This window comes from Pteropus medius, unplaced genomic scaffold, assembly GCF_902729225.1.
Source record: "Pteropus medius unplaced genomic scaffold, Ma_sr-lr_union100, whole genome shotgun sequence".
Classification (NCBI taxonomy): Eukaryota; Metazoa; Chordata; class Mammalia; order Chiroptera; family Pteropodidae; genus Pteropus; species Pteropus medius.
This window is the reverse complement of record NW_024351735.1, coordinates 1,808,832-1,822,275: the sequence shown is the minus strand read 5'-3', so window position 1 is coordinate 1,822,275 and position 13,444 is coordinate 1,808,832. Positions and strand designations below refer to the sequence as shown.

The 13,444-nt window shown below is 38.3% G+C and overlaps 1 protein-coding gene and 1 pseudogene across 1 annotated transcript in view; one reads left to right on the top strand and one right to left on the bottom strand.

Moving 5' to 3' along the window:
- The window catches only part of GSR (glutathione-disulfide reductase), a 36,552-nt gene extending 31,589 nt beyond the window's left edge, over positions 1 to 4,963 (bottom strand). The window contains exon 1 of the mRNA XM_039846439.1: positions 4,598 to 4,963. Coding sequence (XP_039702373.1) covers positions 4,598 to 4,882 — 285 coding nt within the window. The 5' untranslated portion in view covers positions 4,883 to 4,963. The remainder of the gene's footprint in view (positions 1 to 4,597) is intronic.
- Positions 4,964 to 6,155: 1,192 nt separating this feature from the next.
- LOC120589052 (28S ribosomal protein S35, mitochondrial-like) lies at positions 6,156 to 7,227 on the top strand (annotated as a pseudogene).
- Positions 7,228 to 13,444: the final 6,217 nt, after the last annotated feature.

Below are 13,444 nucleotides of genomic sequence, written 5' to 3'. Positions count from 1 at the left end.
TAGATATATTTGTAAATAAACTTATGGCATGAAAAAAATGACAATCAGAAATTGCTTATCTGTAATTGAATTACAGGGAAAATAAATAACTTCTTTCAATTTCTCATTTTTAATGTCTAACCTAATATCCTACTGTAATTTTTTTTTGCCTGATCCAGAAAAATAAAGACTAATTTAAGAGAGGAATTATGTTATTAGAGCTACACATGCTTCTTAACCTAGTTCATCCATTAGAAGTTTAGCAGCAGTCTGGCCCCTATTGCTTCTTTCACTTTGAACTGAAGAGGATAAGAATATGCGCCCCAAAATATGCTACTTTGGCATAGGATTATTTTGAGCGGAAGACAATTAAGAAACAGCAGACACAGGAGGAATCCTCTGCTCCCCTGTCTTCTGCCTAAAATCAAGGCATAAACTTCCTTTTGTGAAGCTGTCCCCACTCCTCTCCCGTACTAGGGGAATATCCCTTATCCATGGAGATGGAAAGGCGGCACTGAGATGAATCTGCACACACACAGTAACCCTTATCTCGTTCATTTCCCCATGTATTTTACCTTCCCACAATTTACCCACCCCTAGGAGCCCCAACCACCTTCACTTTGTTTAGTCACTGCTCCACAATTTACCATCCTTTATAAACTGGTATTAAGCTCCCATGCTTAACCAGTTCTTTGGTTTTTTCATTTCTTTTCTCTAACACTCCCATGTTCATATAAACAAACCTCTTCTGTTTATCTACTGTCAATTTAATTCAAAGACTCCAGATACTGAACCAAAGAAGGCAGAGGAAAAGTTTTTCATCGCCTACAGAACAATATGGGGTAAAGTCATTTCATACCTAAGCTTCTTAAAAACTTACACCCTTGGAAAGCGTTCTAGGCTGGTTAGTTCAGAAGCATGAAATTAGGAAACTACGAAATGAATGACTCTAGGACCAAATTCATTGTCATCTGACCCCCGCAATTATAAAGGGTTCACCAGATTCATTCTAATGCTTCCATGGCGTGAAAATCTTCACACAATTCCTACTTCCCATAAAACCCCAGCACTGTATCTGACTCATACACACCAAAATCAGAACGAAGCTCCTTAAAAATTCATCTGCTGAACAGGATATAGTCAATAATATTATAATAACTATGTACAGTGCCAGGTGGGTACTAGACTAGTGTGGAGGGGATCAATTCGTAAATTATATAAATAACTAATCACTATGCTGTACACCTGAAACTAATATACAGTAATACTGAATGCCAGCTGAATACTGCAATTGAGAAAAAAAAAAAAATCTGCTGGGCTTCACTCCAGACCTACTAAATCAGGAACTCTGGGGTGGAGACCCATGTAGTAGACTCTTAATCAAGTGTTTTTAGAGTAAATGATGTCTGCTTCTTAAGAAGCAGGAGTAAAAAGGTTCCTCCCCTGTAGTTGAGAACAATGCTTTAAAACGTCCATCAACTCATAATTCTTTAAAACGTCCATCAACTCATAATTACTCCACACGATTAAACCAAAGCCATGGTTTCTGCTAATTCCACAGGTTTTACTACATTTGGTTTGGTTTCAACCACGTTTTACCTGACAATTTGCTAAAGTGAGGGTCCTGGACTAAATTCCTAAAAGGATCTGTGTGAGTCCAATCCTTAACTGGAAAACAGGGCCCATGTAGTTTCATCAAGCTTAAAGTATTCAATTTAAAAGACTGTCCTTTACTTGAAATTATAGGCTTCCTACTTTTTATTTAAAAAAAAAAGCACTTGATAAAAATGTTAGTGATACAGAATTTTTTTAACGTCAATTACTCTAAAAAATTTAAGTCAGCAAGCTTATGCTGGCACTTCTATTAAAAAAAAAAAAGTATAGTTAGACTGAATCAGTGGATCTCCAAAATCACTTGACGTTCTATCACTCCACGAATCTAAATTATTATGGAGGAAGGCGTAAAACAACAAAAAAACCTTAAAAATAAAAACTTACATTTTTTTGTTTGTTACTAGACTACTTTCATGGAAAATTTAGAAACTGCAGATAACAACTATAACACTTACCAACAACGTATTTCATTTAGGAAAACACTGGTTGGAGAGTCAATATTAAAGAAACTTCATTTGACTTCCCCAAGGAACATCTCTCGATAGTACCACTATCACAAAACCACTTTTGTGTCACCCTCCTGCTCAAAATCCTTCTACAGTTTCCTATTTCCCAAAACTTTACACTTTTTTACAACCTACCCACTGGCTACTCTCTATTAGAGACATCTTCTGCTCCAGCCAAATTCGATTACACAACATATACTGCCTCTATGCCTTTGCCCTCTCAAGAAAATATCCATTCAAATTCAAAAAGATACTATCGCCTTCAGGAAACCACCTCATGGTGCTCAGGTAGAAGTGGTCACTGCAACTTTTCTCTCCACTACTGTAATTTGTTATTACTGCAGCAATCAGTACAGACCACCTCACTTTGGGAATGACTGTCTACACTCTGCTCTCCACTCACCTCCAACTATATTGTAAATTCCTTGAAGGAAAGAACTTTTGTTTTGCAAACGTTTCTATCTACCCTTTTCTCTCAGCCAGCCCCAATGCAAATACTTAGCGCTGAGAATCAAAGAAAAACATGAACAAATGAAATATGCTCAGAAAGCCTCAAGTTTTCCTATACCTGCTTGAAAATCACTGCACATAAGTTTATTCTTTGCACAGTGACAAATGGTTACTAGACTTAGTATGGTGATCATGTTGTAAGATATGTAAATGTTGAATCACTACGTTGTATACCTGAAACCAACACTGTATGCCAGCTATAATTAAAAAAAAAAAAAACATTTAAAAAAGTTTATTATTAACTGTGAATACAGATAACTGGAATGTGAACAAATCTAAACTCATGTCTCATCAATTGGTTATAACTTCTCATATTCAATGCATACCAACACCCTTCCAGTACAAAAGCCAGTTTGAGAAGAGCCCGAATGGAAAGTCATGAAAATGTTAAATATGAGATTTCTCTCAATGCTTACAGGAAAATAAAAGTTGCTGCAGCAGAATGAGATAAGTAAGGCCAGTCACTGTATAAGGAAGCGTAAATGGCTGACTGTCCTGAGCTGTCCTTTGTCTTCTCAGTAGTTTATCTCTTAGTATATTCACCTTCCTAACAAGAACCTAAAAAAAAGTCAGCCCTTTCTTGCTTAATACCAGTAGAACCAATGACCACAGATATCGCAAGCTTATTATGGCATTGATGAGGAAGGAGGAAAACAGAGAAAAGTAATGAGGTACAAAGTTGACCAGTAAAGTGTTTTTACCATATGTTTAGGGAGACTCTAAGTGGCACCCATCAATCTTTCTGCAGAGACAGACTTCTAATTGAATCTATCTGGACTAAGTGTCAAGGTGCAAGTTGATAATTAACAGGGACTTTTTTCTCTCTCATTCCCACTTTCATTTTGAACTTGAAAAATGAGCACTGGACAATGGGAGTCAGCCCTGTGGTAGCTGTCGATTTTGAGTTTCATTCATTCACATGTGGTTATTGAGCAGGGTATTTTGTCAAGGTGATAAGAGGTGCACAAACACACGAACCCATCCTTGCCCTGAAGTTCCCAATTAAGCATAACTTAAACATCAGTCTCCAAAGGAATGTGGAGAACCCATCCCTAATTCCAGGTTATTCTTGGAAACTGCATTTTAATATTAATGGCAGGTACCTCACCCAGGTCTTGTGATAGAAAAGGCCACACCAATAACTTGGCAATAAAACTTTTTTTTTTTTTAATGATGTATAGTTTCTCAATCGCAGGATTCACAACTCTCTCTTTTAAAGTAGCTTTAAAATCTCCCTCAAACAAGGAGGGGAAAGGCAAAAGGTCTGAGAATTCATTTAATAGTAAATCCTACATGAAGGTAACTTGTAGTCAGTGGTTCATAACCTGGCTGCAATTCAGAATTATCTATGGAGCTTCTAAAAATCCCAACGGCCAAGCTGCACCTCAGACCAATGAAATTAGAAGCCATGGGAGCAGAACTCCTCAGGTGATTCGAAGGTGCAGCGAAGGGTGAGAACCACTGCTGTAAATAAATCATCCTGCCCTTGAAACTGAAGAGAGAGAACACGGATCCACACTGCTCAAGAGCATATATCCCATACCCCGGCCCGCATACACGCAGGCCGGGTGCAATTTTTCCAGATGTAGTTTTATATTTCATGGATCTGGGATGAGCTCACGCGTGGAACACAATACTCTTGCACCTTGAGAATTGAGGATGCAGAAAAGTTCTATGAGATTTACCCACCTACGGCTATCGCTAATTTTGCATCTTGACTGGAACAGACACGGGTTTAGTTTTGGGGGCCGCAGGGAAGTCCCTTTACTACACGTCTTTCATCTAAACCCGCTGGGATCCTGACCTCAGAAGAGGGTGGGAAAACCGAAAGCGCAGTGCTAGGAGCCCACCCTCCGACCCAGGAGGAACGGATCGCACTAGGAAAGAGCACAGGCTGTTCCTGGCGAGGCGAGGAGAAAGCGGGGCTGCAGGTCGCAGCGCTGCAGACACAGCGGCGCGAGAAGCGCCGGGAGGGACCCGGTACTCACGCAAGTGCCGCCCAGCTTGTGGCTCTCCACCACGGCGGCCCTGGCGCCCAGCTCGGCCGCTCGGCGCGCGCTGCCGAGCCCGCCCGAGCCGCCCCCGATCACCAAGTAGTCGTAGACGGCTACGGAGCCGACGGCAGGCGGCGGGCGCTGCGGCTCCTGCCTGCACTCCATCGCGCGGACGCGGGCGGGCGGCGGCTGAGGCAGCGGGAGGTCGAGGAAGGCGCGCGCCGCCCGCTGCCAGCTCCGCTGCACAGTCGGGCTCAGGGACCCGGGCAGCAGGGCCATGCACGCGGAAGTGCGCGGAGGGACACGGCCCCGGGGCGGTCCCCCGCGAAGGAGGGGGCGCGGGCCCGGGGCAAGCGCAGGCTCACGGTGACTAAGCACCCGGCCGCGGCGCAGGGGGAGGGGGTTGAGGGCGGGGCGTGGGGCTCCCGGCCAGGCTCCCCTGGACCCGCCCCTAACCCCACCTCCACACCGGCCCCTCCACCTGCGCGCCGTCGCACGAGCGGTTGGCTCTGCCCAAAGTGAGAAACTCTAGGGGGGTGGTCTCTTCGCCTCCATATTCATCCCAGCACTTAGGTTCCGCCACCGAGTGGTATCAACCAAATGTAGGTTTCTGAAAGCCTGTGGGGCATGGAAAGATGAACACCTTCTTTTATTTCACACAGCCTTTCGGCGCGGACACTTTGGAAGTTGCCAATGGCACTGACTTCTAGAGCAAGGGAGAGTTGCCTTCCATTATTTCGCAGGTTGATGTTTTTCAAAGTTTGATCCGCAGACCACCTGGAGTGCTGATCCCTGGGCCCTAACTCAGATCGACTATATAGGAACCTGGAGGAGGGGGAGCCAGGAGGCGCACCCCAGCAAGCTACACTTTAAACACATTCCCCTGCATTCAGATGAATCCTAAACACATTTAGTTTGGGGAACATTGGAATAACGAGTTTTGTGATTATCATTTTCTTCCCCAGCTGTTGAGACTGACTGGGGTGTTGTTTTACAATATCTGGAACTACCAGCTAGACAACAAAATAGTAAGTGAGCTTTGAATTGGTGTGATTTCCCACAGGCTGAGAGCTCTATAAGCAGAGGAATGAAGGTCCCAGTCACAGACGCTGGGCTCAGCACACTGAGGGGGACTGAGAATCAACCACGCTCCAGTTAGAATGGTATCCAATTCTTGTTTTAAACTTTTGGGTTTTTTCCCTGATCAAAAAGTAATACACAGGGTCGGTCCTGGTTAGTACTTGGATGTAGGCATAAAAAAAATAATAATTAATTAATTAAAAATAAATAAATAAATAATAGAGGAAGATGGGTTCTTCCTTCAGTAGAATGCCATATAATAAATGTAGAAAGTACAACAGAGTTAGAAAAATAACCATTTTGCAACTATCATAGTGATGACTGTCATTAATCAATGAATGTTAAAACCATTGGGTTTGATGAGGAAAGGGTTATTTACACAGTCTCACAATATGTACTCACAGATTGATTATTAATAACAAAGGAAAAAATGGTAAATTTACAGTGGGCCAGATACCACCTTATCCAAGTGATCAAAATTAAATGTGCCAGTAATGAGACAGTTGTCATTGTGCACCTCATGATGTGATGCAGTAAGAAGTGCACAACTTGGCTTGTCCTCCGGGCTTGGTGTCTTCGTAGACATGGTGGCTGCCACATTCCCCACGTGGCTGGTCCTGCAGCCAGGGGCCATGACCTTACCTGCTTTCTCTACTGTGCCTCCAGCCACTCTCGCCCAGGGTCCAAGCCCACGTACCACAGAAGGAACATCCAAATCTGAAAAGCCACTGAGAAGAAAGGCACTACCTCCTAGGGCAGATAAAATGGCTGTTGACCAGGGCTGGCCTGGTAAACAGGATTCCCCTATTGCAGCACCATTTAAACTCTGTAGTATCTCTTTGTATGAATGGGTTATCCAGGAAAGAAGTGGGTGCCTATGGCAAAGGATGGAAATCTAGAACTTTTAAAGATCCCCAGTTTTCTGCATTTGACTCCCGTAGCACTTTAAAAAGCGCTATGAAGCTCTTAGAGATTTCTGCATTGAGTAGCCAGCTGCACTAGACAGTGATGAGAAATTTGGCATTTTCCAGTTGAAATTGACACAGCTGATTATGTTTCATCAGGACCATCTATTCGAAACCCCAAAGCATGAGTAAGTTAAACTCTCCAGTTTGAATTTAGATGATCATGCAAAGAAGAAACTTATTAAACTTGTAGGAGAGCGATATTGCAAGACCACAGATGTGCCTACCATTAAAACAGATAGGTGCTCTTTAAAGAGACAAAATTATGATTATGCAATGTATCTGCTAACAGTTTTATACAATGAGTCTTAGAAAACTTGAAGAATGGGAGAAAACTAAGACTGAAGCAGACATGGAAGAGTATATATGGAAAAATAGCTCCTCAGAAAAAAATATCCTGAACACACTTCTCCAAATTAAAGCTGCAGAGAAAAATCTGGAAGTAAATAAGAGCTCCTTGATACTAAATAAGTTGAAGATTACAAAAAGTCTGTTGTTAGTCTTAAGAATGATGGAGACAATGAAAATACCCTTTCTCAGTACAAAGAATTAGTGAAGAAATTATTAAATCTGACTTGAATTATGTAGAAAAAATCTGCTTGATTTATTAATTTTATGATCAATATGTAATTATCTAATGTGCTATAAAGTTGAAAATATTAAAAAACCATTGTTTTACTTCAGAGTTAAAATTATTCCTTTCGTACTAATACACAATGGCAATGATTATTCACAAATTTTCTTATTTATACACTGGGGCAATTAGACTAGTTGATCTCTGATTTCTTCTGGTTCTAAAGGGTTTTGATTTTATTTCTACCATAACAACTTTAGTATAATATATAAAATAGATTACATATGTAATATATATTTACATATAGATAGTTATTTTGTCACCTGCTACCTTTGTTTCCCTACAAATTAGTACTTATTGGTTGCTTTTGTATTATGATTTTGTTTATTTGGGAAGCTAGGCCTAGAACCAATCCCTTATTCAGTATTTTGTTTACATAACTGCTATTTACTCAATGCATCTTTGCCGATGCCAATTCTGATTACGAGAGGTCTTTATGAGTATTTTATAACCTAAAAAGTTTCCATCTCTCTATTTTGGGGTTACTTTGTGTTGATTCAGCTCTGTTTAGTATCCTGCTTTCTATTTTCTGGGCTTCATTTCTCCAAATCCAAGCTTGGAGAGAAGTGAAAATGGAGATTAACTGGTATTCATCTCTGGATTCTCCCGTTAGAGCTTCCACAGCTCAGGAAAGAGATGCAGTATAGGGACCTTGAGTTTAATTGGAGTAAATGACAAAATGAGAACTGCCCTAAGAAACATTCCATTCAATTTAGCTGTCAAGTCAGTGTTGTTTTTATTTTTCAAGTCAGTGTTTTTAAGTATATCTATAAGTCATTTCTTACCACTTCCAAGCAGTCCACAAGTGATTGATTTAAAATAATTATTGAGTTAAAAAAATAAGTACACAACTTTACTTATGTAGTATTCCTGCTAAAAATCCATAACTTAAATCTAATTATGAGGTTAACAGAAAAAAACAAAATCAAGGGAAATTTTATAATTAGCCTCTACCCTTTAAAAACTATCAAATGTCTTAAAAACAAAACAAAGCTAAGGAACTATTCCAGGTTAAAGTTTGAAGAAATATGAGAACAATAAAGCTTGATCCTGGATGAGAGTCTGCACTGGGGAAAATTTACTATAAAGGACAAATGGTGAAATTTAAATAGGCCTATATAATGGTACTATATCAATGTTAAATATCCTGAGTTTGATTGATGAGGAAATTTGGGGAATTTCATTAAAAATTAATCAGCTTTCTGCTTTTGTAAATATGCTTGCTTTCTGCAGATAGGCTTATTGCATGCAAGAGCTCTTGCAAGAGCTCATTTGCACTTTGCTCGACTTATAAATGTAACTGTTTGTACTCCAGCAGCTCTCACTCCCTTTAACAATGTGTTTACTGGTTGCCCATAGCAACTCCCCCTTCTGTATGTTACTACTTGAAATCTGCATAGCAACTCCTGCTGTATGTAACAGTTTATGTTCAAACTAGCCAATTAGCTTGTGTAAAGCTTTTCCCATATTAAGAGATGTTTCCACTGAGAACCTGCCCAGATTTTCAGAGCACTAACTCTCTAGGACTGGGTGTAATGAATTTTGAATTCTTCTGAGTGAACTGCTTGGTTTTTTGCTGGTCTGACTTTTGGAGCTTTTGGGATTTTTCCACAACATGATCACTATACTGTGGTTATGAGAGAATATCCTTATTCTTAAGATACACACTGAAATATTTAGGAGTAAAGAGTCAGAGAAACTTAAATTCTTATCACACCACAGGCATTGACAGTTATTTAATCTCTCTGAGTGTCAGTTTCTTTGTGAAATGTGAAGATTGACAAAAAGGAAATAAGCACATTAAACAGATAACTTAGAGTGGAGGAAATGAACCTAGGGGAACTGGAAATAGTAGAACAGTATAGATTGGTTAAGCCTTAGGCAGCTTGACGGGTAATGGAGATGGATGGAGTCCTGGAAAACCTTGGCTGTAACCAGCCCAAGGTGTTTAGACATTACTCCATAGGCAATAAAGAGTTGCTGGAGATTGTTCAGAGGTGTGTTTCACTGTAAATACATGACATGAACTGGAAAGGGTGAAACTGACAGTATAGGAGGCAAAGGTAATAGGTAGCAACATTGAGAACAAACAGGAAGGAACAGATTAGATAGACCTGAAGAAGTAAAATTAGTAAATTGTCTTGAACTAGGGAAAAAATGACGGAAAATACAGCAAACATAAAGAGGAAAGGAGGTAAAGGTTTATGTCTCTGCTAGTTTCAAAGGAGAAAGGAACTTTATCACCTAGTTGCATAATCTCATGCAATATGTTGAAACCAAAGGTTCATAAAATATTTTGAGACTAAACTATTTTGCTTTCATGTGTTTCCTTTTTGCTTCTGACTTAGGTGGGAAGAACAGGTAGCCAGATCCCAAGCACTTGAAGACTTCTGACTATTTAAACTTTCTCTTCTTCAACCAAAGAAATGTCAGCTAAAGTAAAATTTTAGTTAATACAGTTAATAAGAGGTAGTTTCAGGATGATATGAAATGCTGAGAATGAAAATCAAATGAGTTATCGTTCAAGTGTGACAGTCTTATGACATCATAAACTAGCATGATTTGTGAGAAACAGCAGAGCCCCAATTATTTCACATTTTAATTTCATCATTAAGAATATTCTTTTGAACACTAGACACACTTAAGTGATTTTCATAAAGACACTGTAAAATATTAGTCAAAATAATAAATAATATGTATTGAGCTAAGCATTGCGTTTATGAGCTTTATTAGGCATGGTGCTAAGAGCTTTGCATGCTCTCCCCTCCTCAATCCAATAAACAAATACTATTTTTTCCATTTTATAGATGAGGAGACCGAGGCTCAAAGAGTATAAATAACTTGTACAAGATGACACAGCTAGTAAATGACAAAGGTTCGATCCTTGCCAACTTAATGCTGAAGCCTATTCTCTTAACTATTACTGGAGAGAAATAATTATAGATGGTGTCCTATAGTAAAAATACAAGATTCAATATTTTTTTAAATGATACGTTTTTTGTAGGAGAATGCTGATTATCACTCTTTTTTAGTGTAGACTCTCTCTCCCTCTGCATTTTTTATATAATTTGTAGGAAATGTATTCATGACTCATAGTGCCTTATTTATGTTACAACTTTGTGTTACTTGAAGTTACAGGTCAAGAGCTATTATGTTAGAGGGAAGATAGTAATGCTACTGCTGTCCCCCCATCCCCTTATTCTGTATGAGGTACATTCCAAGACCCCCAGTGGATGCCTGAAACCAAGATAGTACTGAACCCTATATATACTATGTTTTCTCCTATACATACATAACTATGATAAAGTTTAATCTATAAATTAGGCACAATAAGAGATTAACAACAATAACTAATAATAAAATAGAACAATTGTAATAATACACTGTAATAAAAGTTATGTGAATGCAGTGTCTCAAATTATCTTATTGTACTATACTCACTCGTCTTGTGATGATGTGAAATGCTAAAATGCCTACATGATGAGATGAAGTGATGCTAAAGGCACTGTGACATAGCATTAGGCTATTATAAGGGTGACTTGAACATAAGGACTTCAACCGTCAATCCAATAACCAAGATGGCTACTAAGTGACTAACAGGTGAGGAGAATTAACATTGTGGATCCATTGGACAAAGGGGATGATTCATGTCCTGTAAACAGAATAAAATATTTAAAACTGTAAACTGGTCTAAATCTCCACAATGGCTTCAGCGTTCAGCAAACATATGTCTCTAAAACATAGTGTGGAGTGAAAATATTTGAGTTTTACAGAATAAAACTGGAAGGCTCAGAACAGTGTGCAATTTAAAACTTATGAATTGTTTATTTCTGGAATTTTCCAATTAATATTTTTGGACTGTAGTTGACAGCAGGCTCACCAAAGGTAATTGAAACCGTGGAAAATGAAATTACAGACAAGGGGGACTACTGTACTTCTATAAACAATCTGAGAAATCTGTACAAGAAACAGTGGTATACAAAAAAACTTGCACATTTTAAGTTGCTCAATGAAATGCGTTTCTCATGAAGCATATAGGAAGACAATTGCAGTCATTTATGAGGATAAAAATAATATGAGGAAAGAAAGAAAATATATATTACCCTGTTACACAACGTCAGAGTTTAATATTGGGGCAAAAGATAAATATGGAAGAGACAGAGAACAAGAACTATAACTGAATGAAAGATTAACAAAAAACAAATTTTATGATAAGGAGAAGGAATCTTTCTGAGGAAAATAGCAAGTCTGCTTTGTTGGGAAACTGGACACTACCTCAGAAGACACATCTAGCAGGAAATCACACATGTGCTGAATAGCTTTGGCCTTTTGATCTCAAATTGTTTTACATGTATTTTGCAATTAGAAGATGAGGAAGATCATAAAAAGCTTTAGAAATAACAATGTTACTATTCTGCATTTAAATATGTGGTATTATTTCCATAAATGTTTACAGAACAAAACACCCTCCAAGCTGACACATAAAATTAACCATAATACACTAGAGTACAATCTCTACACCAAGCAGGAATCTTGTCTGATGTGTTTGTGGCCATGTCTCCAGCATCTGTAACAGCACGTGGGGCTTGGTAGTTGCTTCACATTTGTTGATTGAATAAATCAAGTCTATAAGATTTGAATCGTAGTTCCTCATATAACAATAGCATCCCTTGCCTAAATTCATCCTCCCTCCCTCCCTCAATGGTATCTAAGCATGGCTTATGAAACTTACCTGTGAAACATTGATAATAGCTCCTAACTCAGAATCTCTGGGAAAGAAGTCCATATACATGTGAGAAGTTCAGTACTGAATGTCCTAAAAATGTGTTTACCACTTATACTCTGCTACATCTAAAGAAAATTTAAAATATAGAACACATTACTGAAATAATAAAAGAATAATATGGCATTCCAAATGAGTGGAAAAGGCAATGAGTGCTATGAAGTCAGAGCAAGGAGAGATCACTGTGGTTGCTGAACGCTGAAGCCATTGTGGAGATTTAGACCAGTTTACAGTTTTAAATAGTTATTATATTCTTGGTCATATATTTTAATTTGACTACAATGGATCATTGGATAAAGATAGGAAACTAAAGGACATTGATGCTTAAATACAAGTTAATAAGGGACATAAAAATATTAATCTACAAATTCACCACGAAATATTTTCCACCAGATCACTAAGTTACATTCATCTGATCAAAATTCTTATAGAGTTCATCAAGATGTCTCTAAAACATAGTGTGGAGTGAAAATATTTGAGTTTTCAATTGTTGGAAATAAAGCCTAAGAGAAGAAGAGCTTTCAAAAGCAGCGATCTTTTCTCATTATTTAGGAGAAGAAAACTATAAAAATAATTTCATAAACCTAATATAAAAGCTAAAACATAAACTTTTAGAAGAAAACACATAAGAATCCTTCAATTTCAGGATAGGCAAAGCTTTCTCAGATGGAACACAGAAAGCAATAATCAATAAAAGAATCTTTGATAAATTGGTCTTCAAAATTTTAAGACCTCTCATCAAAAAAACCATCATTAAAAAAATAAATTGGTAAGCTACAGGCTGATATCTGACTGGCATTGAGGTTATATAAAGAACCCCTACACTTCATTAACCCAGAAGAGAAACAGCAGTTAAAAAGATTTGAACAGATACTTCAAATGGAAGATAAATGAATGGCCAATAAGTATACAAAAAATGTCATTAATATCATTAGTCATCAGGGAAATAGAAAGCTACTATGAGAAATAACTGCACATCTACCAGGATAACTAAAATAAAATACAGTGACAATACCAAATGTGAAAAAGGATGTGGAGAAATTGAACCATTCATACATTGCTGGTAGGAAGATGATGCAGACACTTTGAAAAATAAATATGGCATTTTCTCCCAAAGCTAAACATGTGTTTACCATATGACCCCAAAATTGCGCTCTTGGGCATTTGTCCCACAAAAATGAAAACTTAAGTTCACCTAGAACTTACAAATAAATGTTCATAGCAACTGTGGGGGAGCAGAATCTGCCACCCAAAATATGCTTTTATTGAGATATTAAGCTGGTTATTATTAAGACAAAAGAAGACTCAGGAAGAATCTCTGACCTTATTCCTAACTGCTGTGAACAAAAAAGGGGCTCCATAATAAATGTGACAAGTTC